Genomic DNA, 17,948 nt, shown 5'->3' with positions numbered 1-17,948 from the left:
GATGATGAGAAACGGCTTAAAACGGAGCACGAGTTGGGAAGCGCGTCATCTGTTATATTTGCACCGACTTGAATCATGCATTTCGACGAAAGACAACGGACGTACTTCCCGTACCTTCCCCACGACTGTTTTATCCGACTTTCCCGAGACTTCCGGCCGACACGAGGAAATTGTACCGCGAGGCGAATACTCAAGAACGTCTCTTCGTCACGACTAAAGTTTCCCCGCGAGCGCACGCTGAGACAGAGCTCACCGTTAAGCTCGTAACAATAGCTATTAAGTAGTTTGTTTGCATTGAGGAATTCGCTTCGAGCGCTTCATTCCCATCCCACTTGACAAGCCCTTAAGGACTTTCGAGACGATTTTCATAACAGGGCGATAGCTCCGTTCCTTTACATTGCGTTTCTATGTAATGATATTCTAATTTCTCACTCGAGACGATTACCGTAACGCAGCTTTATCCGACAAAGAGAAACTTTTACACGATTCTGAATGAGTCACCACCTCGGTGAATCATAATTTTTGAAAAGTTGCTATATCCTTTTCTTCACATGATCATTATCGATGTACATACAAACATAATAATATTCAATGCATCTCAAGCGCAATCCATTTGCCTCGCAGCAATCAGCCGAAGGCTGAATCACTGAAGGGTGCCAATCGAGGCAACTACTCCGACTGGGAAGAAACTACAGGAAAGAAAAAGCATTCGCTTACCTTCGCAGTACTTCTTGGAGAGGCCGAAGGTCGCCGTGATGCGTTTCCATCCTCGCCAATTGTTGCACAACGATTCAGGCTCGCTGCTGAAGCTGCACAGGGAGTCCTCCTCGAAGCGATCGGAATCATCGAAGGAGAAGCGATCAGTCTCTTCCCATTCGATTAAATGTCCACCAGCGGGTCCGGCGGCCTCGTCCGCGGCGCCGTTAACAATTCCAGGTTCGGCAGCGGCCCTGGCCGCCCCCGTGCTCCTCGAAGCCGCGCCACCGCCGCCGCCGCCGCCGCCACCGGCAGTTCCGGCGCTACCACTACCTCCGGTTCGCCCGCCACCGCCGCCACCGCCGCCACCGCTGCCGGAGGACTGAGCCAGGTTGCCCGCCAGTTTTAATTATCGTGCGAATCAGCACACACGACACTTATGAGCGCGCGTCCCCTGACGATCCCTGTCACCGCCGCACCGGATCACGTCCGCACGATCGCGTAACGGCGTCGTCGTCGTTCTCCTCGTCGTGGTGATGGTGGTGGTGGTGGTCGTCGTCGTTGGCGTTGCTCGGGCAGCGTGCTCCAGGAGATCCGTATCCAAGGAATGGTCCGCGCGCTTCTTGACTCTCTGTCTATCTTTCTCTTGTTCGCACTCGTCTTCTCTTATCGCGATCCTTACCACGATGCCCTCCACGCGTTCTCAACGTGCACGCAGGCAACGTCCTTGCGAGAATCAACTATCGATACTGCGAAAGTAATCGTATTTGTAAAACACTGCTGATAGCGCAGCGAACAATGATGCTTCTTCCGAGACAGAAGACATGCGCGAATTTAAAGAGTAGCAAACATGTTTCTCGCGAGATCAGAGATTTGAGAGACGCTGCTTCGATAATGTTTAATAAAGAGTCGCGAGTTTGTTCGGTTCCCGTCGGTTGCGATGAGGGTTGCGAAATAGGGACTAAAGCGAAAGAGGGTATTTGTAGCACGATTGTTGCGGCTATGCAATTCGATGCAAAACAGCACTCGTCAATCGTCGAAAATAAAATAAAAACTAAGTCACTTAAGGGGGGAGCCTGCTTTAGAACGCTGAAAATAAGGTATATTTTACGAATTGTTTTTGGAGAAACTATACAGCGGATCATTATAAAACTTTGATGCATTTATTAGTACATGTTTAAAGATTAAAAAAATTATTTTTTTATTTTAATATATCGCTTGTAGAGGTCGTCCTGGAGAAATCTTAGTGCAGCCGCGTCGCCGGCGTTGCAAATTGGTGAGCATTCTCCTGCCTCCAAATTTCGTCTAAACTGAAAAATTGAAATATGTTCTCGTTATTTATGAATTCCCATCGTCGATGAACCAAAGAGAGAAGAAAAAAGTTGAAAAGTGCCAAAATGGTGGAGCTTAGAACACAAAAGTACGATTTTTAGGCAAAGTTTTTGAACTTTTTCATGCAAAAATAATTGTTTAACTTAATGTTTTTATGAATATTAAAGGTTCATCGACGATGGGAATTCATAAATAACGAGAACATATTTCAATTTTTCAATTTAGACAAAATTTGGAGGCAGGAGAATGCTCACCAATTTACAATGCCTCCAGGACGACCTCTACAGGCGATATATTCAAATAAAAAAATAATTTTTTTAATCTTTAAACATGTACTAATAAATGCATCAAAGTTTTATAATGATCCGCTGTATAGTTTCTCCAAAAACAATTCGTAAAATTATACCTTATTTTCAACGTTCTAAAGCAGGCTCCCCCCTTAAGATACAAAAATAACGTGTTATCTATAAATAAAAATAGATAACGACACACACACACAATCTTGTACTCCTTGCAATTTGGATACTCGCAATCGACTTGTTGCGATATCAACAGAGCGATACCAACTCGGTCGAAAGAAACGAAATGCAAGAGATCATCAATGATCACGCGCGCGTTTACCATACGAAATACGCAGAATAACAATACGGAAATCAACAAGTTTTTCGCGTAACGTGAAACCTTCGGCGCTCGATCACACCAGTCGTGATCATGAGTGCGCGAGTGCGCGCGTCACACGCGTTTCGCGGCCCGAGCAAAAGTTAAACAGGAACAGCTGATTCGCGTCAACTCGCAGATTCGTATTGATTTTTCAGCGCGACGTGAACCCCCACGTTTCGCGCGGACTTTCGTCGCGAGGAACGAACGGCGAGGACGAGCGAGAGATCCCGAACGCGCCGATGGTACGCATGTACGTCGGCCGACGCGTACGGACGCGTCAAGTTACGGGATGTTGGACTAGGTTAAGATGACCAGCGCATGACGGCCAGCCGCGGACGAGAAAGACGCGAGAACGAGAGCGCGATGCGCACGTATCGATGACGCGACGGAGCGCAAGGACCTTGGCAGGTCGACAGACCCGCATCAAGAACGTGCGACGACCCCGACCCCGTGCGCACCGAGGGAACACCGCCCCTCCCGCACTCCCCTCTTTCTTACGCCCGCAATCCCGCGAGGATCGCGGCTTCCCGCACGAGTGGCGATACGCTTGTGTAGGAACGCGTGGCTGCATACATGCGTGCGTACGCGCGCGCGATGTGTCCGCCTCGTACACACGCACACGTCGCGTACGCGAGTGCGCTCGCGCGTACCGCAGCTTTCTCCCTCCCTCTCGCTCGCTCTCTCCCTCGTTCGCTCTTTTTGCAACCCTTTTCTCGCTTACCTCCACCCCCCGTGTAAATGTGTCCGTCACACACAGAGAAGCGGTGCACCACCTCACACCCCGCCAGCCAGCGTCCCGACTACGAGCACCAACATTGACCGAATCGCGCGTAGCCAGCGTAATGGAGCGGGCGACGGCGCGCTCGACGCGAGGTAAAACAGCTGAGCCATCAAGTGCCCCGTCGACGGTTCGGCGTTCCGTGTCACGTACGAGACATCGTCGCGAGCACTGTTGCGTCCGCCGACCCGCGTGCCGTTGGCCCGCTCGCGCCCGCCGCGGACGCGCTCGCGCGCGCGCTTACGAAGCGTCACGTTAAGATCGCCGTCGAGGTATCCGCGCGCTTTAAACCCAACAGGCGCCAGCCAGCCCGAAAACCGCAGGCTAGCCTACCCCATCAGCGACAACAACAAATATGGCGAGCGAACGAGCGAACTACCTACCGCGCGCCCGCAGCTGCAACTGTCAACTGGACGACAGATGGCGCTATGCGCCACCTTCCCCTCCAGCACCCCCGGAATCGCTCCGCGCTCGGTCGTCCTCGGTCGTCTTCGTTTCCCGATCGGTGCTGCGAGAGTTATTGCATTGAATGCATTGAATCTTCAATTACGGAAAAATGTACGAGTGAAGGTGTATCTGACGTTGCCGTTACAACGGGTTACCTCCAAGCGAAAACTTTATTCAACTCGTCTCTGAGGCGTACTAATTTTATAGAAAAGCTTTTCATTGTACGCCAAAGAATTGTATCGTGTCGAAATAAAATCACCTCCGACGCGACATTGAATTATACTACTGCTTCGCTTCTCGATCGCGGACAGCGGAGGCTCGTAGCGGACTTTTCGGGGACTAACAAATGGAGCAGGGAACGGAGCGCCTGCATTATGGCAACCCGTCTGGTCGAACATTAGCGCCTGCACCATTCTGCAGGCGCACGATACGACCAATCGGAATTCTCATCTAAAGTCTCCGATTGGTTACCGCGGAAAGTGATTTTTCACATATCAACTGTATTTTATTCTCTGTCTAGTTACTACTAATTCACGTTCTAGGCATCTATCACGTAACTTTTCCCCTAGGATGAAAAATGAAAATTTCGCGTGAACTTTTACGTTATGATTTGCTACTGGGCATCTATCACGTAACAAACGAAAGTAAGTGCACACGAAATTTTAATTCTTCATTTTCCATCCTAGGGGAAAAGTTACGTGATGCCCTGAGATGAAGAAATTTTCATTTTTCATTTTCATCCTAGGGGAAAAGTTACGTGATAGATGCCCTAGTTTCCCTACTAGTAACATTGTGCACATTGCGCGCCAAACTTTATCAGTCGAATGCAGTCGAGTGATTCATTTGATGTAATGCGCGATAGTTTTACGATAGCTCGAGTGTTGAGTATTTATCAAGTGTCATTTCATAAAAGTATAAAAAATGTCAGGCCCTTCCGACGTAGCGAAAGATCCGGAGGATACTATTAAAATTTTAGTAGCCACGGACATCCATCTCGGTTACAATTACAGTAAAAAAAGAGGTTCGATTTTCAAAGCAGTACTCTTTTCAATATCAATGACATCATCATAAAGGATAAACCAGAAGCATGATAAAACACAACATTGCGTTTATGAAGAGGTAAAATTAATATTATGCCATCTTTTTCCTTGAAAAGGTGGACACACCGATGACAGTTTCATAACATTTGAGGAAATATTAAAGTATGGAGAGGACAACGAAGTCGATCTTGTTTTGTTAGCTGGAGACTTGTTTCACGATACTAAACCATCGCAAGTTACGTTACTTAAGTGCATAGAACTGCTGCGAAAATATTGCTTGGGTACCAGGTCGGTTACATTCGAATTCCTGATAAATTAGAACTAACAATAAACTATAAATATCATGTAATACTTTATCACTTGTTATCACATAGAGAGTGCAAATTGGAATTCCTAACTGATCCGGAACTGGTATTTCGACACTGTGAGCAAAAGCATGTGAATTACGAAGATCCCAATTTAAATATCTCAATGCCGGTATTTACCATTCATGGGAATCACGATGACCCAAGTTTGTAGCTTGTTTAATTTCAAATCAAATTACATCGTGCATTTAATAAGTGTGGTGTCATTTTTACAACCTGATGTTTTGTGACTTGATATAGATATGGGAACTGTTGGTTCGATAGATGTACTGTCGGCTACTGGGCTCGTAAATTACTTTGGAAAGTGGACAGATCTCTCTCGCATAGTTATACCACCCGTAATCTTGAAAAAACATAATACAAGTGTCGCTCTTTACGGCTTGAGTTATATCAACGATCAGAGATTATCCAGATTGTACAGGAGCGAGAAGGTACGTCTCTTTCTCAAGCGTCTGTCTGATTATGAGAATTAACATTATGTCTTACAAAAATAGGTGGAACTGTTACGTCCAACAACAAACATGGATGCTTTCAACATATTTGTCCTACATCAGAATCGCGTCAAGCATGCCCAGTATGCTCATATACCAGAAGGTAAACTCCATAAATTCCTCAATTTAGTTATCTGGGGTCATGAACATGAATGTCGTCCTGCTGCTGAGCATAATATGGAAGGTGGATACTGGATTTTCCAACCAGGTAAAGTATCTTCCCGCCTTTTGGCTCTATATGCAGAATATTGATGCTACGTTAAAGTTTACCTTGAAAGTTTTTATCAAAACTGTTACGAGGTAATCCAATTTTAGGAAGCTCCATTGTTACTTCTTTGTGTGAGGCTGAATCAAAACCTAAACATGTCGGCCTCTTAAAGATAAATAAAAATGATTTCAAAATAAAAAACCTGAAATTGAAGAGCGTCCGACCATACATCTTTGAGAATATGATTCTTCGTGATCACGACATCAAGATGGGGGATTGTGTTTCATTGGCAGATTCTGTGAGTCAATACGTGGATCAGTATATCGAGAATGAGATCATGCCAAAAGTTGTCAATCAGCTTACAGGTACACGGTTTGCATCTTAATTTTTATAATATTTCTTTATCATAATTTTATTGTCTATTATAAAAAAATATTTTAGGATATCCTAATCAACCAACCCAACCATTAATCCGATTGAGAATATTTTATGAAGATGACAATGAACAATTTGATACATTAAGGTGCGAAGAGATTGATTTTCTTGTGTTATTTGTATCATTTCTTGCATATCCGCAATTGTCCAATATATGTTAAAAACGTGTGCTTTTAGCTTAGCACAAAAATATTGTGATGAAGTGGCTAATCCGATGGAGATGATTCTGTTCCGTAAAATTTCGGAAAGAACAAAACGTGTGCTCAACGAAGGAGTTGATGATGTGGATGACATCGCAGAATTATTCCAAGGAGAGGTAAAGAAATTATTTTCGTCGCGAATATTGAGCGAATATTGAGATTTTGTTTCACATCTTAATGTAATCTACCTTTTTAGTTGGACCATGATTGGATTAGTACAGTGCCAGGGGGAATCAAGAAATATTTCGATAAGGAAGAAAACAAGGACAAGTTAACAGTATTAACCGTAGCAGCGTTAAACGAAGCGTTAAATCGATATGTCGATCTGGGCGATACGGATGCTTTTAGAATCGCCGTAAAGTAATGAAAAAAACTTCCAATTTATTCTTTAAATCAACATTCTACATATGCAAATGTTTAAGTCCTACATTTTTATTTGCCAGGAACGAAATGAAGAAGAACATCGAGTATATAAGTGCACAAAATACTGATACATTGGAAGATATCCGTACAGAAATAAAAAAATTCCGTGATTCAAGGCTTCAAGAGGAACAAGAGGAAGGACAAGAGCAAAATGACGTAATAACGTTTGGATAGAAGATATTTGTCATGTATGACACATTACGCTTTCACTCACCAAGACAATTTTTTCAGGTTGCAAGACCATCAAACAATGCATTTCAAACGAGTCCGAGAAGAGTTGAACAGTCTCGTCCTACTGATTTAACGAATGACAGCAGTGATAGCAGCGAAGATTTAAATTCATCAACGTCATCGACCAGAGGAAGGGGAAGAGGTAGGGCTAGAGGTAGAGGTAGAGCCAGAGGTTCTGGAGATGCCAGAGGAGCCAAAAGAGGACGTGGTAGAGCAAAATCTGATGATCGGAATGTTTCCATTGTAAGATTGCTAGTAAGTAGTATAAACACGTATTGGCATTACATGTTATATCTGATCTATATATATATATATATATACATATATATGTAACAAATTAATTACATCTTTCAGCAAAACTCCAGAAGTGCTCGAGCAAAACGGGTAAATGAAGATTACATTGTTCTTTCAGATTCCGATTAATTATTAAGTACAGATACTTATACTATTTAAACATAATGTATATGTTTAAACATAATATACATATATGTATTCAAATAAATATTATTTTACATACAAAAGTTTAATAAACGTTGTATTAAATATTTTGTACGTGTTTGTGTCTTATCAAAGAATTAAATATAGTAAAGCGGAAATAGATTTGTTCCTTTTCGCTGCACTAATTTAGAAGTGCAGCAAAAAAATTTAATATATTCTCAATAATTGTTTGCTTGTGGTTAAAAATCGGACGCCGGTGCACTTGACTATAATTTTATGACACAGCTAGGGAAAAATTCCAATGCGTTTGCAATGCAATTCATGACTAGCCAATCAGTTACTTGCTTTTCCAAAAATACGCACAAGTTGTATTGGCTGTCACGTCGTATCTTCCATCACCATTGAGTAACTTTTAGGCAAGGAACATTAGGCTTCACGAGATTGAAGGAGTGGTACTACTGTTTGTAAATGGTGGACTCGCTCTTTCGTGTTTCCTGTGCAAATCGTGCCGGAACGGGGAGGTCGTGATAGTTACGATTTGCAGGTATTTTTAGCAATTAATCCGGTTCATCAAGCGAAAATATTGAGTTTAATTTATTAAACAAGTACGTAGAAATGAATGGCGATTACAAAATTATATTGCATCAAGCATGATGTTCGGATGCAGCTGGATGAATTTCCATGCTAGTGATGTACTTCTGCCGTGCGCGTCGCGGCTTAACCTCGCAGCCTCTCCAAACTGTTTATATCGCGTGATATTCTACTCTAACACGGTTACAATAAAATTCGCGTTATCTGTCTAGATATGCCGCCAAAACGTGGTAAAGTTCAAAAGGAGGAGGTCCAAGTGTCCCTTGGACCGCAACTTCGTGAAGGAGAGGTGGTTTTTGGTGTGGCTCACATTTTCGCCAGCTTCAACGACACATTCGTGCACGTTACCGATTTATCGGGCAGGTGTGTATTGTGACCGGATCACGAAACCATGAGTACAATAATGTTCAATAATTTCTTGGAACTTAAAACTACGTACCATTGATTTGTACAGAGAAACAATTGCCAGAGTCACTGGTGGGATGAAAGTAAAGGCCGATCGTGACGAAGCTTCTCCCTACGCAGCTATGCTTGCTGCTCAGGTATGGCGTTAATATTGTTCCATTTAGATTATCTCAAGAAATTGGTATACTTTGTTGTTTCGTGTTTGTCCACATCCAGGCAGCACCTAGATGATGATCTAGTTAATCTAAGGAGCGTTCATGTTTGTGGAAAAGCAAATTCTTTTTGGTAATTGAGAATATGCGCTTAATCGCGTATTCTCACTCTAACAAAAAGAAGACAAACTTGGATGTAGAAAATATTTTAGGCCTTTTGTGATGTGCATCAATAGCAGATCTTACTGTTCAAAGATTAAAATATTAAGGGACTAAAATTCTGGTATATTAAAACAATATCGAAGGCATAACAGTTTCCAAAATACCTAAACTTACATATCTTGCGCATGGTACCTTAAAAGTGAATAAAATATTAAAATGTGTTTACAGGACGTTGCAGAAAAGTGTAAATCTCTAGGCATCACAGCACTGCACATCAAATTGAGAGCTACCGGAGGTAATAAGACAAAGACCCCTGGCCCGGGTGCGCAATCCGCCTTGCGAGCTTTAGCCCGCTCAAGCATGAAAATCGGTCGCATCGAGGATGTTACTCCGATCCCGTCTGATTCTACTCGCAGAAAGGGAGGTCGCCGTGGACGCAGGCTATAAACTAATAATGCGCTGTATGGTTTATTATCTTTCAATAAATATTTAGACAGATATTGCATACGTTGTTTGTTGTATTAATTGTTTTAATTCCTGTGTAAGCGATAGGTTTTCGTAAAACCTCTCGGACAAACTTGATTGCTTCAAATACTGATTAATCTCTGCTAGTAAAGATATAAGCATTCATATGACAAAAATATTACGATCATCGTTCTTATATTACTGTTACACTATTGTTAACGACACTGTGCAGTACTCATATTTTAATGCAGTTTAGTGGAAAGAAATCATGTTTCACCAACTAACTGGCCAAGAGTGAGATATAACTGGAGTTTTACATCCGCTTTTTGCGGCAACTTGTGCTCGAGTGCTGGAATGGTATTCACGTATCCATGTTGCATGACGAATCCAATCACAATTGGATTTTCCTGATTCTCGATAGTCTCGCGCGGAGTTACGTGTAAACGTATCACGGCCTTGTTCCCTTTCCGCCATACGACGAGCCTTAAAAGAAGGATTGAGTAAATGAAAGAATTATTTCTTTTCCAATAATTTGAAAAATATTGATTTCTCGATACGTTTATTAAGAAAAATTGGCTCGAAGAATCTATCATGAAAAAAATTTATGTTTCACGTACTTTGGATCATCCTGGAAATTGTGATTATCGCTTGTATCATCGTATTCGGCAGCGTCGTCCCTCTGCGGGAGAATGAACGAGCTGTGAGGCAGAAGTATATCTGCGTTCGGTGTTACTTTGATCGATTTCGGATCTTCTATCACGGGTGCCTGCCTTACCGTAGATGCCAGACTTGATTCACTGCTCTGTAATTAATTATGATGAATTTATTTTGAAATGTTAATGTCATCGCACCATCTCAATTTGATAATTACTTCCTGCGTATCTTCTTGTATAACATTTTCCTTTTCCTCAAGGAACGAAATGGATAACGGGGTGTCTAACGGCAGTATCGTTATCTGTGTCTGATGTTGCGTTGGATTGCAGAATTTCAACAGCAATTCACTGGATATTCCCGGCCGAAGCGGTTCGCAAGTTACGATCTTCACCTCCGGGATATGATAACTGAAACGTATTATTTCGATTGTACACAAGCGTACGATGTAAATTAAGATTGTTAAATGACTAAACTGAACGGTTGATCGAAATGCAGTGCTTACAATGCCGCCAGCAAGATTTTGAATTTTGTCGATTGGGGGCAAAGATCGGACTTGCTGACGTTATGCTCGCATACTCGGCAACGTTGCGACCGTTTAACCAGAAACTGTCTGTGCTGCGGACGCAAGTCGTTTATCTTCTCGACTTGCGCCTCTGGATATTGCAGCCGTTGCTCCAACGTTGTAACTGTTCCACAAAATTCAATTAAATATATATTGAAGATTGAAATTTACATTTATGCCGCGATTGCACAGCGAGTCGCGGGAGCCTTGCCTTTAGTTATGTCTACTGGTTCTGTAAATATGTCGCTCGGTAATTCTTCCACTTCTTCGCTCGCCGTGGACGGTACTGGATGAGCGGCCGAGTGAGATTGCACCGGTGGTTTTATTGGACGCCCGATACGCTTGCGGACCAGCGCGGATGTGAAGCTGTACACCGACTGCTATTGGCAAGCAGTGATAGTTAAATAGACGCCTATAAACTGATACGCAAACGGACTTTGTTGAACTCACGGCTGGCATGTAAGAACGTTTCGGTTGATATTTCTTCCTCTCGCATTGCTGTTTCTCTATAGACGCCAATACCTTGTGATAATCAATCAGAGTATTGATGCGTATTGTGTGCGGATTCTCCAGCTCGGGCCAGCCTCCGGTTGCTAAGTAAGAATGGAAAACGTACTCTTACGCGGTTCTTTAAACAATTTATTACAGATATTATGGATCTTCATAAATCATGCAATATTATTTGACATTTCTTCCTACCTGCAGTTTGATCCGGTATTCCTGCGTCACGAGAACTCCATCGACACAGAGAACAGAATAAATAGTATATTTTTTTGGGAGTAGACTTGACATCCTTGTTCTCTTCGCCCTCCGTCGCTGTTGCCGTTCCTGGCACTTTCGGGGATGCCAGTCCTGCTCTCGTAGACAGCGTTTGGAAACAGCAAGGACAGTCGAAGCAGTTGGAACATCTATCAATCATATATGTTATTCTTGTTGTTTTTATTATTATGTTACATCTCTGACATGTGAAATTTCAATTGTACGAACGTACTTGTTCTTTTTAAGACGCACTTCCGATGAAGGTAAATTTTCCATGCAATTGGGGCAATAATGCGAGTCCACCTGTGCATTGGACAAACTTTATTTTTACGGAGAACACCATAACGTTGTACGCAGCGGAATACATTTGCGTAATAGATTTAATTATTAATTATGTAAACAAGTGTCTATACACATTTCCTTGTACAAATTCTGAGGATCGTACCTCCTGGCAGACGCAGTAGCCGCACCGTATCATCAAGCAGTGTCGGCAAAAGTATATCTTCGATATAGGTTTCAAGGAACCGCAGTTGCACACGTAGCGTACGTACTCTGGTTGATTCAAGTACGTCATACTGACAAAATGTTGAAAGCAGTTTGTAAGAGATAATGAAACTGTCACCGAATCCTTTACAAAGGTAAAAGTGTAATCATTATTTTACATGGTCCTCGGAGTGACGTTTCTAGTGCAGTCTGCTGACATCAGCCATCAGCAGTAACAAGTGCTGCCAACATACTAAGTAAAATTTAGTCCTTTCTCTAGCTGCATTTTTAGTTCTACGAAGTAACGTTCGATGTCGCAATACGCGCGCACTTCGATCGATTATTATTTCACAATTATACGTACAAAATGCAAAGATTAAAATCATATTTGCATCATTTACATCATATACATTTGCAGTATATACATTTAAACTTATAAGTATGTACATGTAAGCGATTGTATTTATGTATACTTGAAATGCGTATGACATTGCTGCAAATTATAAAATTCAAGTAGGCTGTACATATTACCAAAACTCTTGAAAATAGTTTTTTACGCATCGCTGATATTTACAATAACGCATTTACAATGACGCTGCACTCACTGCGCTGCAGTATGTACAGATTTTGCATGCGACGACAATATATCATTCAGTACAGCTTGTTCGGGGAACATAACTCTCAGATTTAACAGCCTTACTAAACCGTTTTGATAGCCAACTGCGAGCCACAAATAACTCCATGCATTTGGATTCCAAGCCACCTAAAGAAATGCATTTGTTTTATTGAATCGCCTTTTCTAGTTACATCCACTTTTATACAACAGGAAACAAGAAAGATTTCTTCTAATTTTTATAAAATATAATTACGTTAATAAACGTTTCACACTTTCATTTACTTTGTCGAGTAATGATATAAATAAAAATTATTATTGACGCACCTTGTTCGCAGAAGTAAATGGATATTGTTCAATATGGGTCCTCTTTAATTTCTCAAGCAACACGGTGCTTTGTCGTTTTCCCTCTTTCGTGAAAGTTTCTCTCGGTTTCTATGGGTAGAAAATTATTTGTCATTAAAATTGAAATTGTATATTCAGAAATATTGCACAATTGATTGCTCACCGTCAAATCATCGTAAAAAATCATGCCAAAGCGATCTTTGCACTCGTCATATTTCTCTGGCATATAATTGTAATCCTTAGAACCCTCTTCAGTTTTATCCTCACTGTTTTTACTAGAATTGTTGTGCTGCTCTCTTGAAAAATCTACTGTCTCAATGAAAGAATTCAACTGCAATAAAATTGTAAAATAAAAAGTTTATCATTAAATAAATCATGCATACAGTGAAATTCTAAATCTACTTTTCCTCATACCAATTTTTTCTTAGACAGTATTTTGTCTAGATATAACATTTCATGCGGAAAAATAGTTATTACTTCTCCAGTCAATGTACCATGTGTGATACCGTTACTATGGTCGGAAGCGGCGATAGCCTGCAAAATTATTCAGAAGTCTTTCAAATTAATTATTTATTATCTAAAAGCGAAAGAATCTAATAGCGAAAGAATAAAATCACTTACGTAAGTAGGTGAACTGGTAGGTAAAAGTGGGCAATATTTGTATCCCATTTCCCTCAATGTTATTAAACAAGAATTCGTATGTTTGTATCTAAAAATATAACGTGAGCGCTTTGAAATTATATGAAATTATCATTGGAAATCATAGTTGGCTACTGTTTATTATTTACCCAAGTGCATCGTCGAAACTAAGGACCGCGCACGGCCAGTGCGTCATCCATACTCCGTCCGTTATTATGCCTTTCTTCGTACAATTTTGCGGTGCGCTTGTATCTTCTAAATCCCAAAATTTGTACGTTCTATCCGTGCTGGCGCTAGCTAGATATCGGCTTCCATGATACGGAACTATGGCCACCACTGAAAACGAGAATGGAGTGATACAGTATATTTGTTACTTTCTTCATTAGATGAATAAGATAAACTCACTTACTGGTAACTGGATTGTGATGAGCAAAGAAATGTTTAAATGCGTTCAAATATTTCGTATTCTCCTGTACGTTAAGCACAAAAGGCGAGGTAGACGTGAGATTCCACAGTGCGATGTAGCCATTTGTGAAACCTGCCGCGATGATACTAAAAAGATATTAACGCATTCACGTTACCTTCATGCACTATAATACATGCAAATCTCAGGAAAAAAAAAATAGGAAACTGTATTACTTATGTCCGCGCTCTTTCGTCCATGACAGCTTAGTAGCCTGCCAGTTCTGCTCATTATTCTTATACATAGCAAAATTTACAACTAATGTTATTACCGGGTCGGTCTTGTAAATAGGCCACCTAGATAGATATAAATTGCGTATAAATATCATGAACAATCACGCGGACAGCGAAATAGCAGAAAGCGAAATCATAATACGACTCACGAATTGTATTCTGTTTTTTCAAATTTAAGTTCGTCCGCAAACGGTAATGAATAAATATTTACGCATCCGTCCGAGCACGCGGCCGCGAGCAGTCCCATTCGCCTAGGCTGATTTTGTTCAGCCTTATACTTGCACAGATCGATATGTTCGTAGCATCCAGATGGACACCACTCCAAACACCAAACTGTACCGTTATTGTGCGCAATTGCATAGGCTAAAGTGGGTGTTCTGTTCACGCTATCACTCCTAAAACAGATACACCAATGTCATTTAATAATAATATCGCGAATTAATATATCGGTAATCGATATGTGAATTCATAATTAATTTATTACATGCGTGTTCACTCACCCATGATCTAAACTTCCAACATCCCATACTTGTATAATGTTTCGCCCAGTATATCCCTTTCCTATAGTGTATTCGCTTTCCATGGTTGGATGTGTACTGACGGCGACATACTGTATCGGATTTTTCGTATACATCGGTGATGGAATGGGCGACCACGCCAATGCCCACACAGGACCACCGACAAAAAACGTTGGCACGGCTGCAACAATATTGTAATCTGATTGACAAGCATCGTGGAAATGTCTAGCAAAGCTTTCCCATGAGCATACCTTCATGAACATCAGCCTCAAATCTGGCAAATTGTTTCCAGTCAGCAAACTGTCCACCAGTGTCAGAATGTTCTGTATTTTTCGATAAACCGACGTTTACACGTTTGACGCTCATTGAAATTGTTAATTCTGGTATATATTTCGCAGCATCGTCATTTTTCAGTAACGTAAAAGGATTTGGCACGTAGTCTTTGAATGATGCTAGTTCATAATTTTTCTGCTCGCTATTGCAAAGATTATAAATAAATTTAAATTTGAAGCGCGCGCGCGCGCGCACACACACACACACACACACATTGAACATAATTATGCAAATACTTACAATGCCAGAGACCAGTGTAAAGCTGGCATATAAATCCTACTTGGTTTTTGTACTGGTTGTTTATGCAAGAAAGCCATTTTATCACATATATCTAAAATTTCGAAAATTGCATATATTATTTAAAAAAGATTTTAACTAATAATATCCTTTTCATTAACTTGATAACAAATTGAATGTACTAATACCAATTATATACAAATTAAAAAAAAATCTATCTAATCCCTGTACTAAAGTAATATAAAATTACCTCAATGCAATATTTATATTATATAAAATATTTATCCAACTTACTTGGATAGGAGCTCATCCGTGCCATTTTTCGCAAACGGTTCTTCTGTTTGCGAAAACTGCTAGATTCGATTAAACTTTCATCCGATGAACTCGTGCTTTCCTCATCCATCTCAAAATCGGACTGATATCCTGAATGTTCGTTAAGCTCCAAGTTCTCATTGCAATGAACTTCTTTTACGTGAGCCATAATTTTGTCTTTAGAATCCGCAAAAAATTTGCACATTTTACACACAAAGCTCTAGAAGAAGACATCTTTTATTCATACATCAGGTCACTTTTTCAAATGCAGCAATAATTATCAGATACATCACCTCTTGCGGAGTGAATTTACATTGATAAAAATGTTCACAGATAGTTTCGAAAGAGGAACACGTATAAGTACATCCTATTTGTCTACAAGACATAACGCCTTTCGAAGCTAATTCCTTCTTCCATATTCTTTTCCAAACAACTGGTATCTTCTTCTCACCATTTGGCATTTGTATCACATCTTCCTAAACATACATTTTCTTGGTATCAAAACATGTGACCCTTTTTTTTAACACCCTGTATATGTTCGTATTGTACAAAAAGAATGTTCTATTTCTATTATAATATAAGTAATTTTACGTATAAGTTTGTAATTAATATCAAAGGTAAAATTTTAACATACGAGTGACGAAAAATCAAGCTTAATTTTCTTTGCCACGAGTTGTCTCTTCTCATTTTTGTCTCTCAGAGATTGGCTAAATTCCAATATCTTTGGTACTGCTCTATAGTTAAAAAGGAATGTTATGTTTTGTTTATCCATTGTTAACTTTAACTGTAATTTAAAGTTTTCCTTTAACATTTTTACTTACTTCTCTGCTGCTTTTCGCCGAGGTTTTCCTGTTTGTGCAGAAACAATCATTGTTTCTTTTTCTTTCTTTTCTAACTCTTTTTCTAACTCTTTACTTTTTTCCACTTGTCTGTGATAACGTTCATGCATTTCCATAGAAGAAGGCTTCATGACAGCTTGGCAAATGGGACATGTCATCATTAACGCTGCTATTTCCTATGTCAAAAATAGAAAGCAAAATATGTCAGTAAAAAAGTTTACATATTATGCATTATACTTCTCCTTTTTACACTTACTTCTCCTGACTTTCCACAAAACTGCATATGTGATATAAAACCATTAACACTCCGTTTTGTAGCTTCACATTGTTCGCAAACTAGAGGCTTCTTTTTCTTCTTAAGAGCATACGTTAATATATTTTTTAATAACTTTATGTCGTTTTCCAGGTCCTATAAAATTGGGATTTTTATACAAAAGCTCAAAATGTTTGTTAATACAAAGATTATTAAAGATTCTATTACCAATGGTTCTTCATTTTCTTGCCAAGCCATGTTGTTATGTTTAAACAAGTTATGCGGAGCCCATTGCTTTTTTGACACTTGTTGATTACATTTTGCGCACGTTACTAATTGTACCTGGTAGGTAAAAATTTGAATTGAACCGTATTTATTACAACTGACAGTTTAAATAAAGTAGTACGACTTACATCTTTTTCAGGATGCGAAACATTTAAATCCGTCCCAGCATTTTCAATATTTGAATCTTTTACATTTACTTTATTATTTTTTGAAGGTGATTGAGAAACACTTGTTCCCCTCGATCTAGGAATGTAATCTGTATCTAAAGAATCTTCACTCTTTCCCCTACCACGACCACGGCCTCGACCTCGACCGCGACCGCGACCACGACCACGACCTCGACCTCGACCGCGACCACGTCCTCGACCACCAGCACTATCAATTTCACTTTCAACACCATCTTGTTTCCTCTCAATTTTACACGCTATTTGTTTATACATGTACGCTGCCATATTGAACTGCACGCTGCACATGCTGCACATAGCTCGAGACCACGTTTGCACACGGAACTATTGCACACGTTGTATTGCACACTGTTCCATTGGACACAGTACGATTGTACACCGCACGATTGGCCACCGCACGATTGCGCACGCACATTGCACGATTGGACACCGCACGATCGGACACCTCACAGATAAACTTCCGAAAAACTTCCGATATTCCGATATTTCGATATTTTTGTATGGAATCGTTTGTATTTTAAGATTCGTATACACTTGACCGGAATTGAACGTAATTTTAAGGAACTGCTATATGCAATCGTTTGTATTTTGTTTGAAGAGTAATGAAGTGTGATTAAAAAGGTTTGTGAGTCCCTCAATTAATTGTAATTAATTAATTATTTTTGCTTAATGTATTTAGCCGGAACAGATTAGCCGGAATAACTTCAAACGATATT

At 40.5% G+C, this 17,948-nt stretch overlaps 5 protein-coding genes and 1 long non-coding RNA gene across 8 annotated transcripts in view; 2 read left to right on the top strand and 4 right to left on the bottom strand.

Annotated features, from left to right (window-relative positions):
• The window catches only part of LOC105281317 (zinc finger SWIM domain-containing protein 8), a gene marked incomplete at its 5' end in the record, with an annotated part of 34,325 nt that extends 33,223 nt beyond the window's left edge, over positions 1-1,102 (bottom strand). Inside the window, one exon of the mRNA XM_011342442.3 lies at positions 718-1,102. Within this exon, the coding sequence (XP_011340744.2) occupies positions 718-1,102 (385 nt within the window). The remainder of the gene's footprint in view (positions 1-717) is intronic.
• Positions 1,103-1,342: 240 nt separating this feature from the next.
• Positions 1,343-4,611, bottom strand: LOC113561654. The gene is made up of 2 exons (XR_003406342.1): positions 3,850-4,611; positions 1,343-1,445 (listed from the first exon to the last, which is right to left on the bottom strand). It is a non-coding gene; the product is annotated as an uncharacterized LOC113561654 (long non-coding RNA).
• Positions 4,612-4,712: 101 nt separating this feature from the next.
• On the top strand, positions 4,713-7,827 carry LOC105281315 (double-strand break repair protein MRE11). The gene is made up of 12 exons (XM_011342441.3): positions 4,713-4,934; positions 5,070-5,241; positions 5,328-5,464; positions 5,559-5,749; positions 5,813-6,017; positions 6,125-6,382; positions 6,459-6,540; positions 6,630-6,768; positions 6,849-7,012; positions 7,096-7,231; positions 7,307-7,561; positions 7,661-7,827. Exons 1-12 carry the CDS (start codon positions 4,835-4,837, stop codon positions 7,727-7,729), a joined length of 1,908 nt encoding a protein of 635 aa, XP_011340743.2. The 5' UTR covers positions 4,713-4,834; the 3' UTR covers positions 7,730-7,827.
• A 350-nt stretch (positions 7,828-8,177) lies between these two features.
• LOC105281311 (40S ribosomal protein S14a) lies at positions 8,178-9,561 on the top strand. Its single transcript, XM_011342438.2, has 4 exons — positions 8,178-8,288; positions 8,548-8,698; positions 8,790-8,877; positions 9,283-9,561. The coding sequence occupies exons 2-4, from the start codon at positions 8,550-8,552 to the stop codon at positions 9,499-9,501; spliced, it is 456 nt and encodes a 151-aa protein (XP_011340740.1). The 5' UTR covers positions 8,178-8,288; positions 8,548-8,549; the 3' UTR covers positions 9,502-9,561.
• On the bottom strand, positions 9,555-12,105 carry LOC105281312 (dynactin subunit 4). Of its 2 annotated transcripts, none has more exons than XM_020032300.2 (9): positions 11,940-12,105; positions 11,727-11,797; positions 11,435-11,643; positions 11,186-11,328; positions 10,947-11,115; positions 10,676-10,859; positions 10,391-10,580; positions 10,137-10,321; positions 9,555-10,002 (listed from the first exon to the last, which is right to left on the bottom strand). In XM_020032300.2, the coding sequence occupies exons 1-9, from the start codon at positions 12,066-12,068 to the stop codon at positions 9,786-9,788; spliced, it is 1,497 nt and encodes a 498-aa protein (XP_019887859.2). In that variant the 5' UTR covers positions 12,069-12,105; the 3' UTR covers positions 9,555-9,785. The 2 variants fall into 2 exon arrangements, with proteins under 2 accessions (XP_019887859.2, XP_019887860.2); XM_020032301.2 differs by having other exon boundaries at positions 10,947-11,112.
• LOC105281313 (general transcription factor 3C polypeptide 2) lies at positions 11,801-17,800 on the bottom strand. 2 transcript variants are annotated; one of them, XM_026968366.1, is made up of 19 exons: positions 17,176-17,800; positions 16,991-17,104; positions 16,766-16,918; positions 16,492-16,685; positions 16,305-16,404; positions 15,964-16,146; positions 15,653-15,890; positions 15,362-15,452; positions 15,040-15,263; positions 14,771-14,969; positions 14,420-14,665; positions 14,214-14,333; positions 13,984-14,126; positions 13,724-13,910; positions 13,557-13,644; positions 13,350-13,469; positions 13,099-13,266; positions 12,918-13,025; positions 11,801-12,740 (listed from the first exon to the last, which is right to left on the bottom strand). In XM_026968366.1, exons 1-19 carry the CDS (start codon positions 17,527-17,529, stop codon positions 12,579-12,581), a joined length of 3,192 nt encoding a protein of 1,063 aa, XP_026824167.1. In that variant the 5' UTR covers positions 17,530-17,800; the 3' UTR covers positions 11,801-12,578. The 2 variants fall into 2 exon arrangements, with proteins under 2 accessions (XP_026824167.1, XP_026824168.1); XM_026968367.1 differs by lacking the exons at positions 16,991-17,104; positions 17,176-17,800 and having other exon boundaries at positions 16,492-16,691; positions 16,766-16,872.
• Positions 17,801-17,948: the final 148 nt, after the last annotated feature.

The sequence above is a fragment of the Ooceraea biroi genome, chromosome 3 (genome assembly GCF_003672135.1).
Source record: "Ooceraea biroi isolate clonal line C1 chromosome 3, Obir_v5.4, whole genome shotgun sequence".
In the NCBI taxonomy this organism is placed as follows: Eukaryota; Metazoa; Arthropoda; class Insecta; order Hymenoptera; family Formicidae; genus Ooceraea; species Ooceraea biroi.
The sequence above is the reverse complement of the archived record's forward strand: the minus strand, read 5'-3'. Positions and strand labels throughout refer to the sequence as shown.

Coding starts and splice junctions, on each gene's coding strand:
- LOC105281311 (XM_011342438.2), top strand. CDS start 8,550: ATGCCGCCAAAACGTGGTAAAGTTCAAAAGGAGGAGGTCCAAGTGTCC. Junction 8,699..8,789: donor GTTACCGATTTATCGGGCAG/GTGTGTATTGTG, acceptor TGATTTGTACAG/AGAAACAATTGCCAGAGTCA. Junction 8,878..9,282: donor CAGCTATGCTTGCTGCTCAG/GTATGGCGTTAA, acceptor ATGTGTTTACAG/GACGTTGCAGAAAAGTGTAA.
- LOC105281315 (XM_011342441.3), top strand. CDS start 4,835: ATGTCAGGCCCTTCCGACGTAGCGAAAGATCCGGAGGATACTATTAAA. Junction 7,232..7,306: donor AAGGACAAGAGCAAAATGAC/GTAATAACGTTT, acceptor CAATTTTTTCAG/GTTGCAAGACCATCAAACAA. Junction 7,562..7,660: donor TTTCCATTGTAAGATTGCTA/GTAAGTAGTATA, acceptor TACATCTTTCAG/CAAAACTCCAGAAGTGCTCG.
- LOC105281313 (XM_026968366.1), bottom strand. CDS start 17,529: ATGTGCAGCATGTGCAGCGTGCAGTTCAATATGGCAGCGTACATGTAT. Junction 16,405..16,491: donor CGGCGAAAAGCAGCAGAGAA/GTAAGTAAAAAT, acceptor TTTTAACTATAG/AGCAGTACCAAAGATATTGG. Junction 15,891..15,963: donor GTAAATTCACTCCGCAAGAG/GTGATGTATCTG, acceptor GTCTTCTTCTAG/AGCTTTGTGTGTAAAATGTG.
- LOC105281312 (XM_020032300.2), bottom strand. CDS start 12,068: ATGACGTACTTGAATCAACCAGAGTACGTACGCTACGTGTGCAACTGC. Junction 11,329..11,434: donor AATACCGGATCAAACTGCAG/GTAGGAAGAAAT, acceptor ATTCTTACTTAG/CAACCGGAGGCTGGCCCGAG. Junction 10,003..10,136: donor AATTTCCAGGATGATCCAAA/GTACGTGAAACA, acceptor CCTTCTTTTAAG/GCTCGTCGTATGGCGGAAAG.